At 44.9% G+C, this 16491-nt stretch overlaps 1 protein-coding gene across 2 annotated transcripts in view; it reads right to left on the bottom strand.

The window, feature by feature from the left end:
- Positions 1–15882, bottom strand: part of adcy5 (adenylate cyclase 5) — a 102372-nt gene extending 86490 nt beyond the window's left edge. Inside the window, exon 1 of one of the 2 annotated variants that reach the window (XM_084022562.1) lies at positions 13867–15882. In XM_084022562.1, coding sequence (XP_083878688.1) covers positions 13867–14790 — 924 coding nt within the window. In that variant the 5' untranslated portion in view covers positions 14791–15882. The remainder of the gene's footprint in view (positions 1–13866) is intronic. The other variant, XM_084022561.1, reaches the window with a different exon arrangement.
- Positions 15883–16491: the final 609 nt, after the last annotated feature.

Genomic DNA, 16491 nt, shown 5'->3' with positions numbered 1-16491 from the left:
TGATTATCTAATATTGACGTAGATATTTGACGTTTTACATTCAAGGGCCAAGTAGCGGTACTTGACAAGTTAGGCGTGAGATCGGGTCGCTTTTTTGCCATCGCCCCTACTGGCCTGGAACGGCCTCATTCAAATAAATGACATTCACACAAGGACATGCACTTAGTTTGAAGCCTATGAAGCCCAGACAGTGGAGAATACAACTGTGTGATAACCTGTAAACATATTGGCCAAAACCGCAACAGCGATGTTGTCAAATATTCTTTTAACACGTCACCATTCATTCAGTTTCACCAAATAATGAAGAATGGACCTCCTCCTCCTCCTCCGGGTCAGGATGTTGTGGTAGGTGCTGAAGGCTCATAGAACTATATGGAGTGTATGATGCACATGACCAGAATCTCATTAAGGACACACAGGACATAATAAACACCAGGCAACAACCGCTAACAGCGCCTCAGGATTTAGGTCCCATTGGTGGCGGCAGGAATAAACAGTCCAAGACCAAACAGAAAACAAGAGGTAGCCGTCAGACCGAATAATGAAGTGGCAAAGACAATTCATGCCCTTTGGCTCGTGAACTTTACAGGATCATTTAATCACACCATATAAAACCATAGCAAGTAATAACCATCAAAAAGCCAGGCCGGTCAGCAAGACCACAATGAAGTAATTTCCCTGTCAAAGAATCTGCTGGTAGTTACTGACGCATGCTGACGTCACATAGAGACGGCAACGTGTCTTTATTAAGCATGCAACAAGTTGTTTACCTCGTCCAGTACCTTTATCCCTCCCAGCAATGGTTGCTCAGTAGTGTCTCATTCTAAACAGTAAGAAATACCTCAGCTGGTTAAAAAGGCACGGTTGGCTGAAGCAACACAAAGCCAAAGGTTTGGTCGTTTCTGTATCCAGCACTTTGAACACGGTTGCTTTATGTCGATTCAATGCTTCAGAAGGTTTCATCTCCCTCAGGAGGGTCCGTTAGGAACGCAACACATCATTCCCCACGGACACTTTCTCCTGAGGGAAACTTATTTTCTCACAGATTACTGTCCGACTGAGACTTATGTTACCTATGGAACATTAAAAGTTAAATGTATCGTTACAGGAAGCCAATGTTGATATTTTGATTTCAACAGTCTCCTAGGTGAAAGTCCTGTGTTTGTTCGTCCCATCCACCCCCCCTGAACGCCAATTGGAAACGTTTTTGTGATGCAAAACAAAAGTAATATGTTTCCCTCAAGAACCTCATTCTCTACAAAAGCCTACACATGCGGGCAGAACAAAGGGACAAAGGGGATTAAAAACTACACCGCCATTTTAGTTTCACTTCTCACCTAGGTGCGAAGTGCAACGTCACACAACTGGTGCCCTATTGGCTGACAACTGCAGTCACCCCAGGGGGTCCTCGGCAGCAACCGTGAACTATATAAACCAGCGCCACCTTAAGAACACGTTTTTGCTCTTCCTGCTTCCAGCTCTCTCCACCAACAGGAGGTGGTCTCCTCCACCCGCAGCATACCGCTGCCACAGGAGACTAACTTATAACGTCTGCAGCGTTTCCTTTGTCCTAGGCCACAGTCATCTCGCTACAGACGAGCTACAGACTGTTTTTCCACGTTTTCCTGATCCTGAGAGATCGCCACGACCGCGCGAGTATCTCGGTGTTCTCCCGCAGAAGAGGAACAAAACCGGTTCCTGCGTTCCAGCTACCAGACGCTGTCTGAAGTAAGCTGACTAAATCGCCAAGCCGCGATTATATTGCCGCCCGCGGAAGAAAGAAACACGGACTGTTTTCTTTATTCAAGTTTTGATCAACGAGAGGAAACACGCTCCGCTCTCATCTGGACTAAGCCGACTCATCACGTCCCCCGCTGACGCCGGGGCCCACGAACTACCGCCGCGAACGCCGTCATCGCCAGGACGGACTCGCAACCTACGCAACGACAACAGTAAGAGGCTATCAGTCTGGGCAGAGACATAAGTTTGATAGTGTAGGATATGCTTGTAATTCTTGTTAACGTGTTTTAAGTTTTGATCACGGACCGCCGAGTCCGTTGCTTTCCGTGTTGTATTTGAATGCTGATTGTGTACCCACGCCGCTGGGTTGATTTCTGTAAACAGTGTTTTTGACTAAACCTCAGACATATTCGCGAGCCCAGTAAGCGTCTACTATCAGTTAAGAGACCGGTCCCGCCGAATGGACGCCAGTTCATTCACGAGCCCCGTGTGATAGTAACACGCCTCCTGAGCCTCCCCCTCTCTTTGTTTGTGTCCCGCTAACACACACACGCACACATACGCCGCCCCACACGTGTCCTACGCCAGCTGTTTCCGTATCCGGATGCTAAGGACATAGCTCCATCTGGTGGCTGTACCCGGCCATCTCTCGCTCGCTCTCTCTCTCTCTCGCGATCCTATCGGACTTCAGTGGCTCCGCCCCTGAACGCTGTGAGGAATAGCTCCATCTGGTGGCTGCACCCGGCCATCTCTCCCTCTCTCTCGCTACTCCATCTGGCGTCAGTGGCTCCGCCCCTGAACGCTGTGAGGGATAGCTCCATCTGGTGGCTGCACACGGCCATCTCTCCCTCTCTCTCTCTCCCTCTCTACACACACGCACACGCACGCACACACATACGCACACACACACTCCACGTGTGTCTCTCCTTCTGTTTAGCTTAGTTTTGTGTGTTAGGTAGTTAGGTAATAAGGCTTTGCTAATTGCAGTGTTATTGATTGTGATCATTATTACTGATTTTAATAAATCTTATTATATTATAACTAGCGGTCTCTTGTGCTTGTTGTGTATATGTCACTGGATAACAGCAGGTTGTGAAGGCTAGTGCTCGAATTTCACGCCTTTTTAAATTGTTAGATTGGTTTTGTACTCCTATGCCAATGATCACGATGATTGGCATGTGAGTATAAAACCTTTTATATTGAGACTGAATACAGTTTTAGGTTATCTTTTCCCTGATCCCAGGGTGGTGCCCCGTTTATTCATGATTATATCATGATAATATATTAAATATAATTATTAATATCGATAATCATATTGACATTAATAATTAACTGTTGATAACCAAATCTGCTCCTGCTACAACCCCAACAATGTTCAAGACTTCATGTATATAATAAACCAACATTCAAACGTATAATTTTAATGACCAGTTATGTTCAGATATCACCGTGAACCACTGAACGTGACGCATCAGGTCGACACAAGCGTGTTCTCACTGTTCGCTAGCTAACCCTCCCTCAGATGCAGTGACACAAAGTGGGTGTTTGAAATGACAAAGTGGTGAAGGTGACAACCCGGCGTCAGTAAAAGCTCCAACGGGTGTAGAGGAAACACGACCCTGACTAATGGATTAATGGGCTCTCCATACAACACTGCTTGTTTGGAAGATGGACTGAGGGCAGCTTGTATCACTACTGTGTGTTTTTAATCATAAACCGTAACAAAGAGAAGAAAAAGTATCAGCATGTAAATGATCAGAGTAAACCTACTTGAAGCTCTAATGAACTACTGTATTTTTCAAGCATCTCTGGTTTTCTAAAAACATCCGGCTGGTGTTGCACATGAACAGAAAATAGAAGTCATCAGTTAGACCCAGCAAACACACACAGGTGCTCCTGAGGAAGCACTGAGGGGAGCTGGACGGTGTTGGGAAAACAAAGTGTGTTGCTAAATTAAAGGAGTACTGAGCATAGCTCTGTGGCCTCGCATGGGGATGCGTCACCGGTGGTTTCTCAAAGGTACTCTGCATCCATGTTTGGTTCAAACATGAGCTCCAGAAGCAGCAGCATCCTCGTCACACTCCTCCGCCTCCGGGTGCTCCCGTCCTAAAATAGGATTCAACAAACAACGATAGCTGTTCACGCTGCCAGGGGGAACGAAACCATGAATCCTGCTGAAGTGAAGTCTGGTGTTTGGATTGTGTTTCAGATACTTCTGTGTTATCATAGAGGACCTGCAGCTGGACAGTGGATCAACATCGGCCCACAGAAGCCGAGTCTCACAGGGAAATTAAAAGCATGTCGAGAAGCAGACCAGGCAGATAAAGGAAGAAAGATGAGGTGCACATCTGTTTTGAATTTCCACACATTATGAGCTATTCAATTAGATGGGCAGAAACCCTGTTATCACTGGAGTCCTGCCAACAGCCAGTCCACTCACATGGCCTCACCATGGATGTGGAGAAGAACGGAGGGAGGAAGAGGGACAGGAGATAACAGGAGGATGTTTCATGGGGTGTTCACGACAAACGCTAAGATCATGTTTAAAGTGCAGCACTACCGATGCTAACAGACACAAAGTCGAACGCATTCAAAGCATTAATATATTATCAACAACCTTAGTCTTTGTGACGATAAAGTGCAGTAATGTCTACCTGAACAGAGGAGAATAGCTGAAAATCTTTCACAGCCGTTTGGTGCATGTGAGCGCCCCCCACTGGCTAGCTCACGGTCGCGGCGCTGCCCTGCTCTCAGCAGCTCCTGCCGTTACACTTTGCCATGTATTGACGTGATAAACGACATGTGAGGGCAACGACCCGTCAAACAGCAGCCAGCGGTGTTGACCTGGGATTCACCAACCCCAGTGATGAGGATGTGGAGGGGAGCTCCTTAAATGGACAAGATGATGTGAATATGAGCCAATGCGTGTAAATGGGAAAATTACTGGAATATTAATTTTAGACATTTTTTCAGGGGGGAAGGAATCAAAACTGGAAGTAGAAAGTTGCAGTTGAAATTAAGTGTGTGTTATATTTTAAAAGGCCAAAGATTGTCATTCTTCTTAGTTAAATAAATGTTGTTTCGACAGGAGTTTGACTCAAAGTCAGTTCAAACAGCAGTTCAGCAGTGACCTTTTGGGCAGATTTAGCCCACTTTTAATGGATTTGGAGTTCCTAAAAAGCTTCCAGGAGAAGTTCCTGGTCCAAAAGAGCCACCAGAGAACAGGAGTCCAGTCCTGCATCATGTTCCGGTCAACATCCTTCTGCCTGTCCTCCTAAAAGCAGTGATTTCAGTCTCACTTGTAACGCTACCATGGGCATGGGCAGCCTCTCAGCTCTGTTATCTGCTGCCACCAGAGTTTGAATAGCATTGTTTTCCCTTGACCAAACAAACCACACCACACTAATCTCTGTGAACACACCCTCAAAGGACCAAATATGTGACATGATTGGACTGATGGGACATTGGTGATGACAGAAAGGAATAATGAGAAGGTCTCAACAAGCAGGTTTAGGACACCTCTCGACTCTGCAGTGAAACGTGGACGTCGCCGCCGCTGAAAGCATCGCTCGCAAGGAAAAAAGGCCTCCATGATGATCCAATATAATATAAAATAAAAAGAATAAAATATGATCTCTGATGCCATTTTAATCAGATAACGTCATGTCAACCAAGGCTGGTTGCTAGGCGATGGGAGTGGAAGGGCAGGGGAACAGCTACACAGCTCCGTCCCTCTAGCAGCCGAACACATGAGCGCTAGTTGGCGTTAAGCCACTGAGCTGACTGAACACAGCTAGCGCTGCTGCTGGAGGGCCTTCACTACCAGTTACTCCAGGCTAACGCCCAGGGAATTTACTAAAATACATTGTATTATTTATTTATTCTTTATTTATGCAGCAAGATCTTATGATTACTGATATTCTTATTTAAGATTATTTGACTGGTTATTTTGTTGCACGGTGGTGTAGTGGGTAGCACTGTCGCCTCACAGCAAGAGGGTCATGGGTTCTCTCCGGGTTCTCCAGCTTCCTTCCACAGTCCAAAGACATGCAGGATGGACCTGTCTGTCTCTACATGTCAGCCCTGTGATAGACTGGTTACCTGTCTGTCTCTACATGTCAGCCCTGTGATAGACTGGTTACCTGTCTGTCTCTACATGTCAGCCCTGTGATAGACTGGTTACCTGTCTGTCTCTACATGTCAGCCCTGTGATAGACTGGTTACCTGTCTGTCTCTACATGTCAACACTGTGATAGACTGGTTACCTGTCTGTCTCTACATGTCAGCCCTGTGATAGACTGGTTACCTGTCTGTCTGTCTCTACATGTCAGCCCTGTGATAGACGGGTTACCTGTCTGTCTCTACATGTCAGCCCTGTGATAGACTGGTTACCTGTCTGTCTCTACATGTCTCCCTGTGATAGACTGGTTACCTGTCTGTCTCTACATGTCAGCCCTGTGATAACTGGTTACCTGTCTGTCTCTACATGTCAGCCCTGTGATAGACTGGTTACCTGTCTGTCTCCCTTCCCCCAACGTCAGCTGGGATCGGCTCCAGCCCCCCGCGACTCTGAATACAGGATAAGCGGTAGACGATGGATGGTTAATCCCGATATGAAATGTTCATATACTTTAGTAACATGACTTCTGGAGAGGCTTTGGGGCCACAAAAAGAGAAAAGCCTAAATGAAAAAGGTTATGAATCCCCCTTATAGTGTACTGCAGGCTTTTACCAACTGAACGAGCGGAGACAGTGTGAAAGTTTAAAATGAAAGTGAAAACCTCATCCTCTCATTGCACGGTTGGGATTTCCCGGTTCCAGCTAAAGAGAAATGGAGCATCAGCAAAGGTCACAAGATTGACTGCAACTCTAAAGACTTTTTGGGAAACTCAGCATATTCCTGGGAGCACACGATGCATTATCTTGTGATCTCACATCAACAGCAGTGGTGGAACTGAGGGACGAGCTGCGTCCAATGTAAACAAAGGAAGGGACAGATATGCTAAAAACAACAGCATGGTGAGGAAAGAACAACAAATACAGCAGCTCGTTCCCACACACTCACATCATCACATCAAATGACAATGTGGCTTTCCTAGAAAAGACAAATAGATGCAGGGTCACATGCAATTCACACAGAATAACTAAACTGGGGTTGCTTATACAACCAAACATGGCTCTGAAAGGAAACAAACTGATGTAAAAATCCTACTTCGTTCACCTCCAACACATTCTTTGCACATCATGAAGATTGTATAGTGACTGTTCGTTTGCTTTGACTGGGTTTCTAAATGCTGTGCAACATAATGTTCTCTTTCTAAAGTTATATAGTGTTGGTATTTGGACATGTTCATTTGTAATTTTTTGGAGCATATTGTCTGTTTTTTTTATGGTTCATACATGAGCATCTTTAAAAAGGGACTAAACCCCCAAACCTCTTTTTAGCTGAATCCAAAGTATCTGTATCAGTATATTTAGTGTCGTTGATGGGTTCAGTTACAAATATTGACATTTAAGTGCAAAGTCTCCGCTCCTATAAAACCAATGGAGAAAGTAGAGTATTCGTGAAGAGTAGCCCTGACCCATTCTCTATGAATCACTAATGCTAAATGCTAATGCTAAATCAAAAAAATAAGCAGATCCCAGCCTTGAATGGAAACTCAAACTCACAATTGTTCAGAGTTTAAACTATATTTTGTCACGATAACAGACCTTTACAGCACTTGACCAACCACAACAATAGTCAACATGCTAGCAATTAGCATTTGTCATTAGTGCAAGCAATTAGCATTAGCGATAGCATAGGCTGATTAAAAGGGCGATGAGTGGTAAGTTACAGTCCAGCTACATGTTAAATCAATGTACACCAGCACAGCATGGAATTAGCATGCTAGCTAGCTAACTAGCCAACTTCTAAATGAGTAAAACGTAATGCTTCATGCACACACACACTCTGGTCACAGAGTTGAAAAAAACAATTCTGTCAGCAGATAACTAGTCAACACTGCACATATTGGGCCCTAGTTTCGTGGCGTAGGGCGGCGCAGGGTGGCGGAGCCGGCTTAATGCAAGTTTCGACCCACGCAGCCTTGCACACGGTCAGTTTGGCAGTTTGGGGGATCGCCTGCGCCAAGATGGGTGTGGCGGCGCAGCAGGGGGAGGCGTCACAGATTCAGCTTGGCGTAGCGGAAGTTTCGTGGCAAAAAGCCTCGCCGAGACTGCGCTGAAAGCTCGCCAGCTCCAACCTAGTCTACTCTCGGCGCAAAGCGCAAGGCGCAAATAAAGTCCATTCATTCAAGGCGAATCACAGCTGGCGGAGTGGAAGTTTGGCTGATGGCGCGCAGTGCGCACACGTCACCGAGACCTCACAGGCAGGTTTCCACAGTTCCAGGCATTTAAATGCAATAAATAATCACAACAAACACTATTTAATGCAACGTATTGAATCAACACGTTAATGTATATCTATATAGATTGTCCCGTCACATCTGACGTCAGCTCAAAGGCGGATGGCACGCGTAACGGAAACTCAGCCTCTCGGACCAAAACATCTCCCTCTCTCTCTCCTGTTTTTTATAATATCGGCATAGTTATTATTATGATACGCACGCACAGCGCGTGATGAGCGTGGTGGGAGCGGCGGCGCTGCTTCTGTCATCGGGTTGTCAAGTGACGCAACTTGCACTGAACCTCCCCTAATGCATTAAAGGTGAGGAGAGGAGCTAATTTGATTGGTGAAGATCTGAATCGGCTGTATTAATCCCAGTCCACGCCTCGTCTCCTCCTCGTCTCCCACTCACGCCTTCTTCTCCTCCCTCTTTCCCACTTGCGCCGGTGGGCGAGACGGGAGGTGTGTCTGCGCGAGCCCGCTGAATGCCTGGTCTACGAAACTAGGGCCCATTATCTTTACTGAGAACTTTTGCACATCCCCTAAAAATACACACCCTGTATTTTGTCATCATATTCATATTAAATTTTCTTTATTCTATATTTATGTTATTGGCGTGTGCACTGCTTTCAACTGCTTCTTAATATGTTTTCACTAAGGCACACTCCTAGAAAACCTATAAACCTGATGTCTTTACATGTATACGAATGTGCATCTAAATTAGGTCACTTCTCAGTGCTACAGTCTTCCTTCTGATACAATTTAGACAATACAGGTGGAAAATGATGACAAGAAAGCGTACTGTGTACAGCCTCAAAGTATCTGTTAGACATTAATCACAAATGGGCTGGAAACATCCATGTCAGGATGATTATAGCATATAAGAGGTACCATCGTGCAAGAGTCATAAAATGATGCCATTCCCCCCCCCCCTCTTTTATGATTATCTTATTGTTTTCCACTAAAAACTGTGTTCACTACAAAAGATGTGCATCTGTGAAGCAATACAAGTATTTGTTTCTAAACTTAATGTAAGGTTGAGTGACTTTGGTATATTTTGCCTCCATTTTAAGAGTTTTAAAAAGATTTGATGATGTCATAAATCACAATTATTTTAGCCAGGATAATCGTGAGAAGACATTTTTTATATCGTCTGTCAGGCTTGTTACACACAAAATTAGTAAAATCTATAATCACTATTTCTTTATGTTCCTTGCTTTGTGCGTGGGAGCGTTGCCATGGTGAAAGAGGAAAAGGAACACAGTTCTTCCCCAAACTGCCACTACATAGTCCAAGGTACACTATTGTCTAAAATTCCACTGTATACTGCAGATCCCCTTAAGTAGAACAAAGGGCCTATAGTCATAGACTGTTTATAAGAAGTGGACGTAGTAGTGTGGTAGCAACCTGTAATCACGCCCTAAAGCATCCCCTGCTTTATGGTCCATTTAACCCTCAATGAACCATAATGTACTAAATGAACATCAGGCTGGATTGAAAAGACTTGAAACAAGAGATTGAGAACATAAACTCATGTTTACAGTGTTTACTGAGATAATAAATCAAGTGTGAAGTAGGGATATTTTCTCAGAGATTTCTATACAATCAGACTTCATATTGCAACCAGGAGACGCCCCCTGATGGCCAGTAGAGAGAATGCAAGTGTAAGGAACTTCAGAATTGGCTTCACTTTTCAGAAACACACTAAATTGAGTTGATTAAATACAAAAGAAATTAACAGCCGGCAAATATCTCCATATATTAATTCTGATGACTTTATATAAGCTAGAAGAACCACATTGTTCGAGAGCACGGTAAGGAACAGGACAAGGCCTGTTAAAAAAAACAGTTAAAACAATGAGGTGGAGAGAGGAGCTCCAGAAGTTACAACAACACACATAAACAGTTTGGGGTAATAACACAGAGTTGTAGGGTGGTGCAATTAAGTACCCCTTTTAATAATGGTGGAAAATTAAAGCTATTTGGCTTAGCACCTTTATTAAGAAGTCCAGCAGCCCTGGAGAAATGTCGTGAAAGTAATTGTGATGTTGTTAAAGTCCTACCAGGGGCAGTATCCAAGCTTATTACAAGTCCAGATGAATAAAACAAACAATCTGAAATCAGTGTTTCCAACGCTACGGGGCAAACGCCTAATTTCTCTTTAAAACAGCTCAAGAGTTCAGGTATTTAACCAGCAGTTTTCCATTTACTTTATAATGATATAATGAGTCATAAATATATATAAAGATATAAAAATAATTCTGCTGCTTTTCTGGGTCATACTTTTATTTCAGGTTCCTACTAGAACATGTTTACATGCTTCAATGCTAAAAAACAAAAACAACAGCGTCTTCTCATCACAGCGACCACTAACCAAACTCTTCAGATTGTGCTCCGACTAACTCTAAGTAGCTTTGTGTGAGGGCGAGACAAACTACTGGCTGGCCAGATATCATGCTAATGTGTTACTTGGTGACATCACCACTTTACGGAAGAAAAGGCAAGATCTCTATTAGGTATTCGAATCAGTTCAGGAGCAGAGTTTCTGTGGGGGACAGGAACCCCATTTGGACCTGAACATCAGGCTTTGAGGAAAGGGTACAAACAAACAGAAAAGCATTAGGTCTTCTTTAAGGCCAGTATTAGAGGTCGAGAGCAGGATTTATATCAGCTGCTTAAAGACAAAAATAAATGCCCACAGATCAGATAAACATCCTCTGTATTCTAATGTAAAGAGCGTGGAACAGGAATACTGTGATAAACAGTAACACAATCCATCCTGACAGGAAACCGCTGCGTAGTGCTGGGCAATTTGGCCTAAAAATAAAATCTAGATTTTTTTCAAACTAATGGAAAATTTTCGATTTAAACCTCAATTTGTTTCTGTTTTTGTCTAAACAAACTAAAAAGACCAAGGCAAAATTTAAATACATATTTTCTTTTTTAAACACAATACAAATAAATTAGATTAGTAGTTCAGTTGTAAATCAGTTGTTCAAGAATTAAGAAATATTGTGCAAAGACTTTTTTTGTAATCAAATTGAAAATAAATGTCTTTTGTAGGCCATCCCTGAAAAAAACTTGAAAAATTAAGTTAATAAATAATAATAATAATATGAAGCCCGGGTGTAGAAAGCAGGGTTTCAAATAAATTAGTTCCTAAATAAGTGCAGTAAATCCGTAAGATAGCTAAACTAAAAGTAATTTGGTTTAATAAAGAGTAAAAATGGTTAACCCAGAGATGAGACAAATTAATGATAAATTAGTAAATTATTGTAAATGTTTGTAACAGTAAGGTAAACTGTGGAAAAATAGAGACTGTGCCTTTATTCTTGTCAGTGTCACCTGTTGTGATTGGCCGTGGGTGAGGAAGAGCACTGGAGGGGCGGGGCTTAAGGAGGATGGGCAGGAAGACGTGAGAGGGAGGAGAGGAGAGAAAGGATGGGGCCAAGGAGCAGTACACGGAGATCGCAAACTTTTGGAAGTGTTCTTGTTAGTTGGTAAAAGGACGTTTGAGTCGGTGGACATTTTTATGGTCGGTCTGTGGGGTGCAGTGAATGTGATGGTATGTGGCCGACTTTTGCTTGCGTTCGCGCTGGAAGGTGAGAGAGTCTGCTACTACGGAGTCCCTTAAAGCAAAAAAAACCTGCTGAGTCTAGAACTGTTTTTAAATCACAATTTTGCGGGTCAGTCATTTCACAAAACATGGGGAAGTAAAAATGCTAATTAATCAATTAAATCGAAAGAAATCGCCCAGCCCTACCGCTGCGTAACAACACTCCACCAGCAATGAACAAAGTGTGGCTGCAGCCAAGCTTTGGCTGCTGTGACGTGATGCACTGTGACACATGACTCAGAATCAAATGTAATGTAATTGATTAAAGACATGTGATACAAGTTGTGACACTTTTCTGACTTTTGGAGGTGATGGACAAACTTTACACCTACTTATACAAGAAAGTCACCGACTCTATGGTGAGCTTCTGCATAAGTTGTCTGCAGGCTTGAGGAGCCAGCTGATTATGTTTCCATGGCAACCGGCATCTGTGTCACAGCAAAGTATTTATCTACTGATTAGTCAGGCAATTTGTTAATTAAGTTATTTTCTGTTAAAGAGAATGCCTGCATTTCTTTTAGTGCCTAAGTACCCTTTAATGTAATTTCTTCAAAAACCTTTACTCAGGAATTGTTAAGATCAGATTTCCAAGCATCCTTGTTGCCCTCATATGCCCCAAAGTAATCATCCAAAGTGCACCCAAACTCTGGTGAAGGCCCCATTGTGGTTCAAACTCATTGTTTTGCGCGTTCTTGAATGCAGTGATTTTGCATGTAGAGCTGGATGACATGGACAAAGTTTTTTAAAGTTTTTTTATAGTCCTGTGTGTATTTAATACTTTACAAATGATAGGTATTTGCTTCCTGAAAAACAAAATGACATGTGCTTCTGTAAACTAGCACCAACCAGTTTCAATCAATAATGTAATGGCATCCATCCATCCATCTGAAACTATTAGCAATAAGCGAGGTTTGTGTGTGGATCTGTCTGTAGCTCCGTATCACTAGTCTAAGACCGCCCACTCTTTAGTGGTCCAATCAAATGCGATGGATTTTATTTGAATCCCTCTCCTATTACACCTCTAAAATATCCAGTTTCACTGGGGATGACTCACAGTACAGAAGATAAAGATACTCTTACTTCAGTTTCACTGAGACCTTCTTAGTTATTAGTGCTTGACCTAATAGTGTATCGTGATATCTCCCAACACAGTTTGTGAAATGTCACACGACTGAAATCATTGTGTGAATGAGCACGATTTTCCCATTTCCCCTTGTTGCTCAGCACGACATCGAAAGTAATGGATTTCAAATGAAAGCACCGTCTGTGCCTGCACCACTTACATCAGTCGGGATGACATTACACCATAAACCCAGGGTTATGTTTATGAAAGACATCATGGTTGGGCTTAAAACAACTAAGTAGGTTTAGGGAACATGAACGAACATCAGGTTCACACTGGAACGCGTGGCGTCCAACACCGGTCTCCTGGGTGAAGGTCCTGTGTTATTGGACCCGGCCACAATACGAGTCTCTCTCAGTGTTTAACACCACGTCAGTAGCTCTGGACGCAGCACATCACCTGGATGTGTTTACTTTATGAAAACTTCATGTCATGATTATTCTGACCAAACTAAAAGCGACCATTTCAAACAAGGCTGCCAACTTTCAACGCTGACTTGGCATCACATTTTGAATTTATTTTCACAGTCATGCTAGCGGATCTACGTTCACGTTCAGTGCTGCCAATGGTAGCCTAATTGGATCGTGAATATCTTGTGAGCTTAATCACCAATTAAAAAACTAACAACTGTTTTTAATTGATTGAAAGTTGCATAAAAAAGTATGTTATGAGTATTTGTGGTGTACTTGGTCTATAAGCAAATTCTAAGAGTTAGTTTCCAAAATAAAGTCAGCGGGTTACCATGCAGAGTTTCTGTGCCACCCCAACGTGAGCAGTGGTCCGAGCCGGGCCACCCCCCATAAAACTCTCGCTCCGCCACTGACTTCGTTGACACTAAACGCACAGAATGAATTGCGTGAAAACTTAACGCACTGCCATGAAACGATGGACTGTGACATTGAGTTATCGGAAGCTTTAAAAAGGAAACGCGGTCGTGCTGTGCGTCATGGCGCGCATGGTGCATGCGCATCCCCAGAGAAGTGCAGAGCATCCACGTACCTGCTTCCACAGAAAGCTGTCCGCGCCGTTTAACGTCCAAGAAACGGCCACGTGGATCGCGGACAGAATAACTCCAGTGATGACGGCGGCGCGCATCCTGACGGGCAGCAGCGTGTAGATGACATGGATGAAGAACACGGTCCACCAGATCCCCTCGGAGGCGTTCCTGGGCCGCACCAGCAGCACTCCGATCACCTGGACCACCAGCACGAGCAGGATCACCACGTAGCACACGATCCACATGTGGTCCTGGTGGAAGCCGTTCCGGTTGCAGAGCACCATGAGGATGAGCGTGAGGAAGATGGCCACGGAGAACACCACCACGTACGTGACGCTGGGCCTCGCCGAGCCGCCGGAGCAGTGGAAGCCCAGCATGACCGTGAAGAGCAGCACCAGCACCGCCATGAGCATCGTCAGGCTGCTCTGGTTGAGGCGGAAGAAGTAGCGCTGGTAGAGCCGCTCCAACTTCTCCGACTGGAATTTCTTGGATTTGAAAATGTGCATGACGCTGGTGCAGCACACCGCTAGAGAGAAGTTCACGTCGGGCATGCCCTCGTCCTCCTCGGACTTGGCTCTCCGCTCCTCCAGACCGAGCTCCACGGACTTGGGTCTCACCTCGCCGTCGGGACGCTTCGGGGACGTTTTGTCTCGGCTCTCCTCGCCATGGTCCTGCCAAGCCGACCTGGACCTGAAGCTGACCCTGCTAACGGTCGTGGTGGCTCTCCCGGGCTGCCGGTGCTCCTTATCATCGTCGTCCCTCCACCGACTGTTGGTCCGGGTGAGCTTCTTGCGCGGGGTTTTGGCCGAGTATGGGCAACCGTTGGCCACGGACTCAGACTCTCCCCAAGCGGATCTGTGCTCGGTCCCTCCCCTCAACCCGGGCGCACCGACTCCGGGTGGGCTGACGCTGTTTGATCTGGACATAGCGGAGACACACGCACCTCTACAAATAAACACTGCGGGGAAAGTTTGGATCCACTGACAAGTTGTGTCAGGAAACTATTTAGTCAGGCGCATTAAATGTGCTTTCCATAGTTCAATCTCAAACATTTATTCTAAAAATATGTTAAAAACTAGACGAGATTATCCAAGGAAATAAGGGTAAAAAGCTCTGGGAATAAAAAACAATTGAACATGCGCAGAAGTCACAGGGGAGCCAGTTTCACCGCGACGGGAGGGAACATGAGATCCAGGTGGAGTTGGCTCTACATCATTGGGCCCAATTAACTCCCATCCATGGAGAGGGTTGACGGCAGCGCGCTGTACGTGACACAAACGCATTACACAGCTGAGAAGGTCCCGAGAGATCATAGCGCAACACCGTCAGTCAGTGCGAGGCGTCCGCGGACATGTTTCCTGGATCCCCATGAACACGCCGAGGGCAGAAACACGCAACTGGAGGGGGGTGAAGGTGAATCCCATGTCGTCCACTCCGATGTGGTCCCGTCAAGTCTCGATGCACCTGCACTGACCAAACATCGCAGCCTGGACGGCGGCGGGAGCCTCACGTTCGGCCGACAAGCATCATCACGATCCTCGCACACTTGATCGGAACGGAGAAGAAAATTCAGCCGCTCCTCCTCCTCCTCCTCCGGCAGAAAGCAGCTCCTCGCTCCATGGTTCAGCCTCGTTTTACCGTACGGTCAATTACTCCTCAACCTCTGCCCGGAATCAGTGTCCCAACAGCTGTCCATCACTGTGTAAACCCCCGGAGAGCGACCCCTGATCTGATCCGCAGCCAGACTCGCGGCGGTGCTGCGGCCGCATTTCACCAAGTGTCCGCCCGGTGCCAGAGTGCGCTCCGTCCCGCAGCCTCGGGAAGTCTGCTCGGTGTGTGTTTGGAGGAGCGTGGCATCATAACATATTTACCGCTGATTGCTGCTTTAATGGCCATTCAACCAAGTGTGCTTCCTGCGGCCCTCCTCTCAGCCGCGCTGCCATTGGACGAGGGAGGGGGTGAGTCACGCCGTGACGCGCCGTCATTGGACGAGATGCCCGTCAATCACAATTAAGAGGCTGCGCGACCCCCCCGGCAGCTTTCGATGAATGGGCGGGCCTGTTCTCACAGCTGGACACACACACACACACACACACACACACACACACACACACACACACACACACACACACACACACGCCGGGAGGTTTAATCTACATGTTTTATTATTGTCCTCTTTCAGATAAGTTTGGTAAAACAATAATACGAAGAGCACAACGAAAGAACTTGGCTGGCTTAAGTTCTTTTGTTGCGATACCTTTTATTGCCATGTTTTGTTCCTGTCACTGTCCTGCCTGTTATTTTGTTCTCCATTAGTTTAACAGTGAAGAACTTCTTGTTTAACTTTTATCTGGAAAAGGCAATGAATGGAATCAGTGATATATCTGGGAAATAATGAACTGGCTCATGACAGAAGTTGAGAAATAATGGATAAAGAAACTAATGAACAGGAAAGGAAGATAAAAGGAAAATTAATTAGTTAAGTGTTTTTTTTTAAAGTAATACTATTATTCAATTAATAAAAACAATTAATAAATTGATTTAAATAATATAAATTCAATAAAACATGTATTGTAGTGGGTTTCTTAGAAATATCAAGAAGGGGCACCACAAATGATTTTGATTTC

This window comes from Eutrigla gurnardus, assembly GCF_963514095.1.
Source record: "Eutrigla gurnardus genome assembly, chromosome: 12".
Classification (NCBI taxonomy): domain Eukaryota; kingdom Metazoa; phylum Chordata; class Actinopteri; order Perciformes; family Triglidae; genus Eutrigla; species Eutrigla gurnardus.
Note: the sequence above shows the minus strand (reverse complement) of the source record. Positions and strands in the feature narration are given on the sequence as shown.